The 13,900-nt window shown below is 32.0% G+C and overlaps 2 protein-coding genes across 4 annotated transcripts; both read right to left on the bottom strand.

The window, feature by feature from the left end:
* Positions 1-432: 432 nt before the first annotated feature.
* LOC134727102 (uncharacterized) lies at positions 433-2,801 on the bottom strand. Its single transcript, XM_063591487.1, has 3 exons — positions 2,639-2,801; positions 1,437-1,512; positions 433-1,048 (listed from the first exon to the last, which is right to left on the bottom strand). The coding sequence occupies exons 1-3, from the start codon at positions 2,736-2,738 to the stop codon at positions 499-501; spliced, it is 726 nt and encodes a 241-aa protein (XP_063447557.1). The 5' UTR covers positions 2,739-2,801; the 3' UTR covers positions 433-498.
* A 1,288-nt stretch (positions 2,802-4,089) lies between these two features.
* LOC134725215 (uncharacterized) lies at positions 4,090-12,363 on the bottom strand. 3 transcript variants are annotated; one of them, XM_063588857.1, is made up of 7 exons: positions 12,135-12,351; positions 11,334-11,555; positions 9,723-9,827; positions 9,264-9,320; positions 7,174-7,245; positions 6,055-6,130; positions 4,090-5,327 (listed from the first exon to the last, which is right to left on the bottom strand). In XM_063588857.1, exons 1-7 carry the CDS (start codon positions 12,187-12,189, stop codon positions 4,538-4,540), a joined length of 1,377 nt encoding a protein of 458 aa, XP_063444927.1. In that variant the 5' UTR covers positions 12,190-12,351; the 3' UTR covers positions 4,090-4,537. The 3 variants fall into 3 exon arrangements, with proteins under 3 accessions (XP_063444927.1, XP_063444929.1, XP_063444930.1); XM_063588859.1 differs by lacking the exon at positions 9,264-9,320 and having other exon boundaries at positions 12,135-12,363; XM_063588860.1 differs by lacking the exon at positions 7,174-7,245 and having other exon boundaries at positions 12,135-12,355.
* Positions 12,364-13,900: the final 1,537 nt, after the last annotated feature.

The following is a 13,900-nucleotide window of genomic DNA, read 5'->3' as shown; positions in this document are numbered from 1 at the left end:
CTACGTGATAGGAGTAGAGCTCATAGTTGAAGGTCGTACTATCCCCTTTAGTTACTTACTCTCTATGTCAATTGGCCTTTGTCGAAGATCGATGTGTCTCACTGACAACCATACCACATTTTGTTATATTTAGATCTACTTAAACTGATGACGAAAACTGAATGAGATTTTAAACAGCAGAAGTGATGTTTTTTTGTTTTTTTTTTGTTTTTGCGATCCGAGTGCTCAAAACGATTATCCGATTCCGATCAAATTTATTAGATATAAGAAGAAGTGGTATGAGTGCAAATGAGACAAATTTGCCATCCAAGTCACGATTTAAAAAAAAAGGGTAAACCGTTATAGGTATCATACCGAACAGCAAGCTACATTTATAAAGGGCCTAATCTATATTAAAAAAAAACGAGAAAAGAGAAACACGATTGAACCACATCAACAAGTACACTATAATTCACATTATTCTATAATGTGAGTTTTCAAAGACATAATGTTTCTGTTTCACAGGTTTTCATATGTATGCTCTACTATATAAGGTATTGTTTGTTCGTTTTCTATTTTACTGTTGTGATCAGCTACGTCATAGGTGTCATCAACTGAATGGTCGTACACATCGTCAGAGGTGATACTCTTATGTTTGCTGCGATGCGCATGATCATAAATATCATCCACAGTATCAATATACGGATCATCATCTATGGCGTCATTACATATTGGCGATGCTAATTCATAGTTATTTGCAGTAGCTGTGGTTTGATTGCTTCTATCGTGTCCAGTTTCTGCCGGATCAAGGGTGAAATAAACAGCTGGTGTCACATGGGGTATATCGCGTTTGTTGATTGGTTCATTGACTGTTCGGAATGCTCCGGTTTCAAGCTGATCGATTATGAAATAACTAGATGATGGCACGTTATGAACTTCGCCATTTTTTATTTCTGAGAATGCAATATTTTGATGGCCACAATATGTGTACGATTCTGACTTCACCATTCCATGTGTTGTACATGTATTATCTTTCTTTTGTTCAACTGTGGCGTGAGAAGTAAAATATCTACAAAAAAATAAATGAATTATCAGCTTTTACCATTCTAGAATATTAATTATAAGAATTAGCCTAGAGCTACCAAACTAAACCATTCAAACAGGAAAACCAACTATATATTATTAAGTCTTTATAAAATCGAGAAACGAGAAATGAGAAACACTAAATATTATGAACCACATCAACAAATGAGTTACTACTGAACATCAGATTCTTGACTTTGGACAGGTGCATATAAATGCAGCAAGTTTAAATGTTTGTCTGTTTTCTATTTTAACTATGTAATCATTTTATATTCGACATATTGGTTTGAATGTAGCTTTGGTATCGTTCTACACTATTTTAAAACACTTTAAAGCCTACATTTATATTGTTTTTAGAACCAATATTATATTACCTTGTTGCTAAGAATACAAACAGTGTAAAGGACACTATCGCTACTGCTCCACCAATCACACTGATCAGTAATATAACTGTTAAAAATAAATTTTGTTTTATTGACAAACCGGTAATTTACTTTATCAACAGAAAACTACATATAGATTGATTGAAGTTTATCAATTTTCAAGGGTTGACTGATGAACAAAAATATGTTCATCCCTAGATAGAGAGTAAATTCCAAAAAACACGCGGGCAGACCGTTTAGGTGCATGAGATGCAAAACGGCACAGCCACGTCCCGTTAGATTTGGGCGTATGTCGTGTATAGAAATATTTCAACCGTTACGGTCTTTTCTTATTGTAAATATACGATAAAGTTAGGTCAATTTATAGTTTAATACCTGTATATACATGTAGACGTTCTAGACACAATGTGTGTACATGTAAATGTATAGTCAATTAATAAATCAACAAACACAGAGGTACATATACGTGTATATAGTTCCGAAAGACAATCAAATTTCATAAATCGAAGAAAAGCACGGTGGCAAACCATCTTAATCGACAAAAAGACTTACAACAGTCGTTTTAAACAATAATTTACATATTATTATAAAACTGAGGACTGAGCAACAAAACAAAAAAACTCTAACCATTGTATTCGGATTTTTAGATGGTATTGGCTTTGAACTAGCTACATTTATCAATGTTTCAATGAAAAGTACCATGATCGCTCAATATGTTTTAACACTAGGGCTGGTTCATTTTAGATTTGACAAACGAGGGAGAATAATGATTGATAATATTGGTTTTTAAGATGCATATGCTGTTGACCCCTCTTATTTTGTTAAGGGACCAGATATTTTTGGTTGGTGTTCATGTGTTTCGTTCAATATTTGTTATTTTTTTTGTGTGTCATTTTATGGTATCTTTTATCTCTAACTACATTACATGTACTTTAAATTATTGCTGACGACCGTACAGTGACCTCTAGTTGTTAATTTCTGTGTCTGTCATTTTGGTCTCTTGTGGAGAGTTGTCTCGTTGGCAATTATATCACATTTTCTTTTTTTATATTTATACATGTTAAACAGCTTCAAGTTCACAAGAAGAACATAAAACTTATGATAGTTGGTTTGAAGTTTTGAATAAAATTCCATGTATGGACTCCAAAGTATCGGACAGAGAGAAAATGTAGTACGTATGATTGTGTACTTACTGTTGTTGTCAATGCTAGATGTTTCGTCAGACAAGGCTGAAGTTGTTGTGTTCCCTGCAAAGGCATTGCCTTGATTACATAAAGTGTGTACATATAACATTAGACGTCAATGAAAGTCACACTTACAAAAATGTATGCATAAGGCACGAAAACGGGTTTACGTACATAACACTGCTAAAACCAAACATGATGACATAGGCGGTATCAGGGGCCCCCCTTTTGTGTGAAAAAATGGTTGATTATATAGGGAATCACTGAAGCATGACTGGAGCAGCCCCCCCCCCCCCCCCCCCCCCCCCTTTTTAGGATAGTTCTGGATCCGCCACTGGATAACAATATAATTTCGACGATATGCACGACTTATGATATATAACTATCATGATTATTAATACTAGTTTAAAAGGACTGGCAATCGCGTGCATTGGTATACTGTACAGATATACAGATAACACAAAGCGCTACTTTATTCAACTACTAGGCTTAGAAGACACAACTTGTTTATAGATACATGCAAGTCTTAGATAAATTTGTGAAATGATACCTTTTCGGTTGCAAGCATGCTTAAGGAATTAGTCCGGCGGCTACAAGCATATTTCAGAGGGATTGTGCACATCCTGCTACAAGCATGAAATTTGGCATAGACATTCCTCAACTATTTCTCTTTTATTTCAGATAGGGAGGCATTTGAAAAATACATGTATGTCTCACTTCCGGTAAAAATAAAAATAGTTTTTGCACTGGTCTTTTAATTAGTATTTGATTAAACATGGAACAGGAGTAAGTATTGTGCGTTTGAATAGATTATGCCATATTTAGAATGGCTTTATTTTGGTCGAAATTGGGAAAGAGTAATTATTCAGACTTTTTTTCTTTCAACGACATTGATTTTCACTGGTAACAAATAACAAACGTGCTTGAACACAATTGAAATTGTGGTACCAGCGTCATTCTGCAGTTTGTTCGCCGTAAAAAAACAGTTTATTTTAATGCACAACTTTCATTTTTGACAAAAAAATATTCTAGAAAGTGACAATTTTTAGCTTATTTGATAGATTTTTCATCTTTAAACTGGAATCGGAGCTTTTTTAATGAGTTAATCACTGGTAAAATCTTTCACATAAACTAACTGAATCAACTGAAAAAGACACTTAAAATGTGTTTAAAAGTATCCAAAATCGTTTGTCAGATAAACCTGAAATTTGAGGCCAAAATCGGCCCTTATACTGGACCTACTCCTTTAGTAAAAAAGTGTACATTCTTTCATACTTACTGTTTGAAGAAATAATATTACATTCCCCTAAATATAAATTCCCAAAGAACGTATATAGAAAACCATAATGAAAATACCCAATCGTATAAGATGCCATGAAGAAAACAAACTGTGTGCGTTATTTAAAATGACATGTTCATGTACAAATGTAGTGAACTTTTATGGTATTTATCAAATTAAATAAAACAACATCATTTTTATTACCATTATTAAAGACATTACTTTTAATCACATTATGTCTGAGTAAACAAAGAACGCTCGTAATTTTATTGAACTTTCCATAAAAAGGGTCGTAAAATTTTCTGTAGTTTGACTTTTATTTGGATAATTTAAAAGTTTCCCTGTCGGTATTGAATTAACGCAAAATATTTAATAGATGAAGCTAAAACAGGGTACACTCAGTTTATTACATTAAAGTGTTTTCAAATAAATCTAAACATTTAAGAAGGGGAACCAACCTAACCATACCAAGTGCGCACAAACAAGCAAATACAAAAAAGAAGTCTCATCAAACTAAATATTAGTTAAACCATTTGTAAGCTAAGACAATACTATTAAGTTGCACCGACAGCACCATTTTCCACTCAGTGGTCAAGTTTTAAAATGTAGAAATGTTTTTCATTATTGAACTATACATTTATTTTCTTTTGAAATAAGTCATAATCATCTGAAGTCCTATTTTCTCTGCATAGTTCATAATTAGCATGATCTGTTATTCTTGGCCCTCCGTATTGCTGAGGTGTAACATAGTACAAATCTTCAGAATGGCTACAAAGATTGTTTTCACTTTTAGCACATGTGTTATTACTTTCCCCCGAAATATCGTAGGCATCGTCACTACAGGCTTTATCACTGTTCAATACACGATTAGGAGCCTCTTTTTCACTGTCGGCTGGTTTTGCAAGTTCGTACTGTTGGGGTTCATATGACGTAGTATCTGGAACTGGTTTTGCAAGTTCGTAGTTTGTCAGGTTTAAATCTTTGGTTTCACAAAATTCATCACTTTTATATTTATTTTTAATCGACACTTTAAAGATCTTTGATCGATCAGATCCATCATCGGTTGAAGTCAAATCGATATAATCTCCGATTTTCATGTCTTTCTTACTAATCGGAGATTGTCTTACATGCACACGTGCATTGTTCCCAATGTCAGTAGGACGGTTGTTATAGGGCGGTAACTTCGGAGGTGTCAACGAATCGTATACTGTCATATAATTATGTGGTTGATCAAAACGAACTTGTGAGAATTCATCATACTGATGATTTCTCCCTTCGCTATAAATTTCGAGAGTGTCGTATTCTTCATTGTCACCATTGGTTACGGTTGTCACTTGAGAATCAGTTGAGGTTACATTCCTGTGTCCATTATTATTATTATAATGTTGATCGTATTTTCGTTTCTTAAAACATGAAAATCTGTAAAATAAAAAATCAAGAAATAGAACGTGGAAACGCGGAATGAAGTCACAATTCATCAAAATCATAGACTAAAAATGTTTAAATTATCATAATGTTTATCAACCGATTTTTTTACTTTGTCAACACCATTGGTACGGTTTTATCTACTCCGGAAAAAAAAACCTAATAGCAACGATTTTAAGCTTGGTTTTACTTCTTGTACATTGTACTTGTTCTTACATGACCGAGTACCAGCATAGCTTACAACGGAGTAGGTTAACCTGTTGAAAATAATATACTCTGGAGCTCAAATTCGGAATTATGATTTAAATAGTCTATGCTGTCCTGGTTTCTTTGGACCTATGTTATTGAAGTCACTGAACTGATCAATTTCAATCGATTTGTAATCTAATTGAAATATTGATCTCTGATTACGTTTTACTGCATGTGCATATGCAGTATAACGTAATCAGAGATCAATATTTTAATTAGATTGCTCATATGCAGTATAACGTAATCAGAGATCAATATTTTAATTAGATTGCTCATATGCAGTATAACGTAATCAGAGATCAATATTTTAATTAGATTGCTCATATGCAGTATAACGTAATCAGAGATCAATATTTTAATTAGATTGATCGATTTGTTGAATTTAACTTATAACTTACTCTGCTTTTCGCAAGAAGTAGCAAACATAAAGTCAGTGAAATAATATCGCATAGTGTAATGTTCGTATGCTTACCTCCTCAAGACAACAACACACAATATCAATACTAACAACAGGAATATCAGTCCACCAACTACACCTCCAAGAATACCTATAACATAATAAAAAAAAATATTTAGAAATTAACGAAAAAACCTTTGGTGTACATATTTAGATACATATGTATGTATACATGAACTTTACATGTCGACTCATAATATAAAGTGCTTACATTTGAAACAAAACTTCTTGTTGAAGGCCGTACGGTGACCTTTAATTGTTAATGTTTGTGTCATTTTGGTCTTTTGTGGATAGTTGTCTCATTGGCAATCATACCACATCTTCTTTTTTATATTCTTTATTTTGTTTTAAGCTTACTAATTAGAGGCTTATTGCAAGTTGAATTCCCATTTTTTTCATTTGCCGTGCACGTAAATGTACATACATGTAATACATAATGTGTTAACCACGGTAGATTTATTTTGTAGTCATGACAAATACCCCCCACCCCACCCCGCCCAATATTTCATAGAATTTTTTTTATGCACACCTTTGCAATGTGTTTTTTCATGAATAATCTTAACAATTTTGGGTAATTTTGAACGACCCGTAAATGTACCTTGAAAAGTAGTGCAGTGATCCATACTTTTTATAAAAAAAATTTGAAAAAAAAGCATAGTAAAATCTTCATTTTGGCAAAGTATAAGAACAATTCTGTCTTTTTTTTCAACTACCTTAAACTCACAAACAAAACGTATACAGTTTTAAATCGTTATGCATTGGTATGAGATATTTTTATATAACATGCCATTTGATACTGAAAAATTATTATAATTTTTATATAAATATTGAAAGTACGTGTCATTTATTTTTTAATATAGCCATGTTAAGTTTTCGTGCAGAATTCCATATTTTTTTTTCTATTAACTGTAATTATCCTAAAAGAATAAACCATAAAAGTCAGTAAAAACTGCAAATAATGTTGCATTTTATAAATAACAAATCATTCAATTTGGACTAGAAATGTCTTTTAATAGTAGATTATTATTTTTAACATGTGTTTTATATGAAAAAATAGGAGAATTTCCGAAAGGTAAAACACAGCGACTGTTGACCAAAACTGTACATGTATCAGAATATAATAAAATAACTTACCAGCTGTTAGAATTTTATCGACTTGAGAAGTTCTGTTTCCATTTGTACTATTGGTTGGGTATGTAGGTGTTGCTAAAAATTAACATTTATTATTATTTATTTTTATTATTATTATTTATTTTAGTTTCAACATTTTGATTGAACAATTTACATAATTTTTATGAGATTCTGGATTGGGGGTAAATCATTTTCTTTTTCTTCATTTTTTTAGAACCATTTTTCACTATCCTAAAGTTAACTTATTGTTACGATAACCATGGTTCTCCATACTTTGTATTTTGTTTTGGTTTATTATTTCCCCCTTTTAATGTACTTTTTTACCTTAAGCCTCTATTCCAGATCATTGTGTGCGGAAATTACAAAGGTTAGCTTTGGTACAAAAAAAACAAAATCTGGTTATCTTATTAATAAGCCTTTTTTTTCTTTTACGGAAACCAGGAATATTCTGAATACATGATTGTATAATTATCACCTTTTTATATGCCAATTTTCAACCATTTTTTTTAAAGTTTAAAGTCTTACAATGCAATCATCAATTTGTAATGCGAAATCATGGACAATTATATTTTGCCCCAAAATGTTCTACATGTATTAAACACATGTATCATCAAAAGTTTCATTTCTGTAAATGTTTACCAGTTAAATTAAGTAACCAATGACATCAACAGAGAAGGGCTTCTTTTACATCTTTTTTAACAAGTCAGATAGAAGGAGTATACATTTATTTTTAAATGCACGTAGATTATTAACGGGCTATATATCATGTCTGACCTGTAGTCAAGTCACTATGGTGGAATGGTGATCTGACACCACTGTTCTATCTATAGTATATGACCCCGTGATGTAATTTCAAAAAAATAAAAACAAACAATGCACTTATTCTGATAAACAATGACTTTTTGGAGGTTATCTGAACTGACAACTTCAAAACAATGATGTTGAAATGAATTAATTCGTGTTATACATGTAGCACGGTATGCACTTAACGTTGTATTTGACTTAAAAGATTTGTAAGTACATGTAAACTGACTACATTCGAGGAGCTTCAAGGGAAAAAAGGGGGGTCTCAATTCTGTATTCTTAATCTTTGCTTTTGCCATTTTTTCTATAATTCTCCATTCTTTATTTTAAACCCTGTCATTAGTCTCTATTCTTTACTTTTTTACCCTCTTTTCTATAGGATTGGTCTATTCTGTAAGCCACATCAAATACTTCATACATGTATCAACAATAACAATTGACCACTTGACACAAGTACACGCAATAAGGTTGTAAATAAGACAATAGGAAATCGACACTGGTCATAAATATGTCAAGTATGATATCGCCCTCATACATGTAATCGACTTCTGAATATTTCTGATATATTGTTGACATGCTTACTTATAAAGTTCATATTACTTAAATACAATTATAATATAGTGGACATTTCCGGTTAATATGTTCATATACCATTCATATTATTGTTTAATTTCTTCTCAATAAAGAATACGCAACACAAAACTTGTCACACAGAAACACAAAGAATCTTTTAGAAAACAAAATAACCAATATACTGTTTTCGCTTTTTTTTTCAAGTACATTTGTTTTTTAAAAGTTTCGAATAAAAATGAAGAATACATGTACAAGGGATAAAAAAGTATGGTCTAAACGGACTTCTCAAATCAAATACTAAACTGATGTTCGTTCTGCAGGATGCATAAATACATAGCTCCGTTCGGTCGGAATCTTCAGTTATATCCGATGCCTCATATACATGTAGCACCATGGTCGTCCTTACAGGTTCTCTGAGGGTATCATAAGAAAGCAAGGCAAATGTTTATCCCTATCGAAAGAAACAACAACAACAAAATATTCTGTGTTATCGCCAATTTAAACCTCGGGGGTCCCTAAACCCAGTCGACGTAATTTAAATTCTTTAACATACATATTTGTCACTGAACCTTCAGTATAAACTAGGAAAAGATCCAGCAAATATTGAACAATACTTTATATTTTAGAAAATATAATTTGGTGAGTTAAAATATAATCGACTCGAACAGTTGTGCATTTTTTATGTTCTCGACCATAAATAAAAAAAATCAACATACCATATTTGACTTTATCTGTAGTCTCTTTAGTTGACTTTGTACTCGTTGGTATCCTACCTAAGTCATTAATTAAAAAATATTTATATGTTTGATAAAAAAAATGTTGGTTATTATATTTTTCAATTTCATATCAACAAAATGACAGAAAAAAACGTCTTGTAAAAATAACCGTCATGATGATTATAGTAAATGAAAAAAGTATCTTCGAATTCTGTAAAACCCTAATGTCAGTACAAACTATTGACTAGTCTTAAATCACAACAGCGAAGATGGAATGCCAAATGATTTGTTCTCCTTTTTTCACCACGATGGTTTATAGCTCTTCGTCCTTTTCATAAGCTATGGATTTTCAAGTATTTTGGACTCGAGCACCACCGAAGAGACATTGGTTGTCGAAATGCGCATCTGTGCTGAAAATTGGTATCGTTTATGTTATTATTTTGAAAGTGAAATATTTACCTTGTGTGGTTTTTGAAAAATATCCTGGAAACCGTGTAGATTTTTTACTTGTGTCGCTTGTGCTAGTTATCTTGGCAGTTGTAGTAGAGAAGTCGTCATCTATGTCTAAAGATAAAAGAATATTACTGGAGGTTCAAACAAATGTCAAAGTTTTCACACATCAAGTATTTCTACATCTCTTTTTATTCAAAGCATCTAAGTCCCAGTAATCGACAACTGACCAACAGGCAATATTTAGTCCAGAGAAACTACATGTGCCTAAAATAAAAGCAATATTAGTATTCAGTCATACATCTATTTCACTGAAACAAATCCGGGTCACAAACCCAAACTTAGGGACACACATCAACTATGAGAAAGAAAAAAAACAGGAACAACAGAAATACTGAACTGCTACAAAAACAAACGCCAACATACAAAGTCGGACCATGTGATAACAACTATCATGTTCCGGAATTGGCCAATGAATAAAATATCGGTTGAACCTGGTTTTATGGCTGGCCAAACCTCCTGCTTATAATGAAATGTTAAATATATCGCTAAAATAATAACATTAACCAACAGGAATATACATGTTAAAGAAGTACAAATCAATGCAAGAACACTCAGGACAGAGAAATACATATCAATGATAAAGTACATTTCAAACTGTGAACTACACAATAAAGCGAACTCGATGCAAATAAAGCTTTGCTTTAACTCATTTTTTTAAACATGTTGTGAACGTCAAGACAATATATTGTATACGGATGATTATGTAAAACCAACCTAGGAGACATTAAAAGAATATACACTGTCTTATTATGAATATACAATCAACCAAAAATAAAAGTATAGTGTTGGCTTATAAAAAATATTTCATTTGAAACGTAAACTTGTGTTTTAAATTTCAATATATAGACTCTGAATATGATTTTTTAGAGTTTGCATGGACGGAATATCATTCAACATGGACAAAAAAAAAAAAAAAAAAAATAGAAGACACAAAAGGACAAATGTTCAAGGTATTTCCAATGAAATCTAAAGAAATGCGTGTTTTACATGTTGTTACAATTTCCCGTGCAAAATATGGCACTAAAAAGAAGATTTTGAACAATTGGACAGTTATCGTCCTTTGGTTTTAGAGGACCTAGTACGCCGAGCCTTAGATCAGCCATTATTGCTACTATGTGATATTTTGCGCGATGACATTACTCGGATTTAACAATGTAAGAATTGACAAGAACAATAATACTACTCAATTATTTCATAGTATCACAGACATAATAACCTGGTTATAGTTTTTTTTAGAGACATAGAAATTTACAATTGCATCGTATGTCTGTTTAATCCTGCAATGTAAAATATCGCCGTACGTCCCTAAATTTAGAAATTGAAATATAAATGCAATGAATTCGGCACATTCAGAACCAAATCAAGGGTCTTGTGTTTTCTGTAGTGTTAAAAACGTACACTGTAAACAACATTTACATTAAAATGTACAAGTCACATAAGACGATTTTTTTTAAATTATCATATGCATCTGGTGATGTAATTAGAGAATAACCAATTAAAATGCAGTCACTCTTAATAGATCTTAATAGTCGTCTATAAGGACTTGTTTTGCTTTACCTTTGATGAAGCAGACTTTGAACTCTGCACTGCATTTGTCAGACACCCAAATTGATTTTGAAGTAAATCCATAATTTTCATTTTCTGTACACTTATTTTTCTTTTTCTCTTCTACGATTTCAAGGGAGACAATCTTCCCATCTTCTGGTATATCTTCAACCACACACGTGACATGCCGTTTATCTCTCTTTGAGTAGCATTCTTCGTATTTACATTGTTGTGCTAAATGGTTTAAAAGTAATACAGTTCATACATACATTTTAGACTGATATACATTATACAAAATAAGAAGTCATGCTCTTGATGATGTCTCTGGTTAAACAGCCTTTTTATAACTGATTATGCGGTATAGGCTTTGCTCATTGTTGAAGGCCGTAAAGTGAAATAAAGATGTTAATTTGTGTCATTTGGTCTCTTTTAGAGAGTTGACTCATTGGCAATCATACCTCATCTCCTTTTTTATATTTAGAAACTACATTTGTTAATAAATTATATTGTTATTTTTGTATATTTCAACTTTTATAGTATAGTGTATGCAACAAATTATATGATTATAATTATAGGATATAATTTGGTTTAAAATAATATATTTTTACAAAGATAAGAAAATGTGGTATGATTGCAAGTGAGACAAATTTCCACCAGGGACCCAAATGTATAATTTTAAAGTGAAAACATTCGGCACATTGCTGTTCAAATACAATTAAAAACATATACATGTACTTTAATCTTGAAATATATTACTTTGTTGTATTTTGTAGTATTACTTTTCTTTCAAATATTTAAAACTGCAAAACTTACCGCAATTACAAAAGATTACAACACAAATGCCAACAAAAATCCGTAATATCTCCATTTATCCCAATCTAGCGCGTATACCATAAAAGTAAAGTAGGGTCGCGATTTTTCAAGGGAAGTTACACACCGATAATATTAATGACAATTTCCGGTTACATTGTTTCATTGTTAAATACATAACAGAGGTCATCATATTGTACATTTGATGTCACTATTAACACGATTGACATGAAAAAGTGGTTTTTATGACGTATCATATGTAACAACAGAAGAATTACATACCTTTTATTTTATCTACAGTAGGGTGTTTTACATCATCATGATTCAACAATTGAACGAGTTTTATTTAAAATAACATAAGTAAACAAACAAACAATCTTACAAACACACTCACATTATGATAAGAACGGAATGAGGAAATAAAACATTAGCTGAGAGGGAGATCTCCCCTCTATGAAAGCTTCAGAGGTTCGCTGGTATGTTAGAGTATTAGATAAAGAAAAGACCTATGATATAAAATAATTAAAAGATATGAATTATTATGATTAATAATTAATGTATACTATTACACAATAACAATAAGCATACGATAAGTAAGTAATTACAGCACAAAATATGTACATGGAAACCACTGCGAGGCATATTTTAACACATTTCATGTTCGTCCTGTAAACCGATTTAATTAAAATAAGGGAAAACATGTATTGGAAAAACTATAATAAGACAACTACATTTGTTTGTACATGTACATTTATCCACCAGAGGTTAAATGAAGTCGATGTAATCAATAATAGTCCACACCACGGTCTTCAACAACGAGAAAAAATCAACAGTCGTATATTACATGAAGCATATCAATGAGAAACAATTTATACGGGAAAACTAATTGCTTAATTCATCATACGTTGGTTGACCCAAGGAGGTTATATGAGATATACATGTAACCTCCGTGGTCGACCGTAATTCCGTTTCACAGATGATAGCGGATATATGTTCACAATGTCGTAGCTACAATCCCGTCCCATTTTCACGAATATGACCTACCAAATCATATACAATACCATTAGCCATATGCATAAGTGGGAGAACCTACAATTACATCTAACTTAAAGTAGTTGTGCGAGTTGGAAGGCAACCTGTTTTCGAGGACTGTTCTTTTATCTGGTCTATATTGCGCATGCCCCGGGTCTGTTACGGGTTTACTGTGCACGTGGTTTGCGGTCGTATGGCATGTTTCCGGTTCAATGCATCCATTTGAAATTCGTATCGTAATATTCGAATTTGGATTTACGTTTGAAATAAAAATACTTAATTTTGTTTGAGATTATAATAAAAATTACATATTAAATTGTCAATCAATGATAAAGTAAATAAATATTTATGTATAAACAGTTGATTAATTCTAATTGTATATAGGCATGACATAGACAATATTTTCATTCTGTAAACACGAGAATTAATTTGGCGTTAGGTATAATCAAAGAATATTATGTTTCAACAAGAATGTGTCCAAAGTACACGGATGTCCCACTCGGACTATCATTTTCTATGTTCAGTGTACCGTGAAATTGGGATAAAAACTCTAATTTGGCCATAAAGTTAGAAAGATCCTATCAAAGGGAACATGTGAACATGTGAGTTTCAAGTTGATTGGACTTCAACTTCACCAAAAACTACGTCGACCAAAACCTTTAACCAGAAGCGGGACAAACACAGGAAAGAACGAACAATCGGACTTACGGACAAAAGAACGGACATACCGTGACAGA

This window comes from Mytilus trossulus, chromosome 7 (assembly GCF_036588685.1).
Source record: "Mytilus trossulus isolate FHL-02 chromosome 7, PNRI_Mtr1.1.1.hap1, whole genome shotgun sequence".
Taxonomy (NCBI): Eukaryota; Metazoa; Mollusca; class Bivalvia; order Mytilida; family Mytilidae; genus Mytilus; species Mytilus trossulus.
The sequence above is the reverse complement of the archived record's forward strand: the minus strand, read 5'-3'. Positions and strand labels throughout refer to the sequence as shown.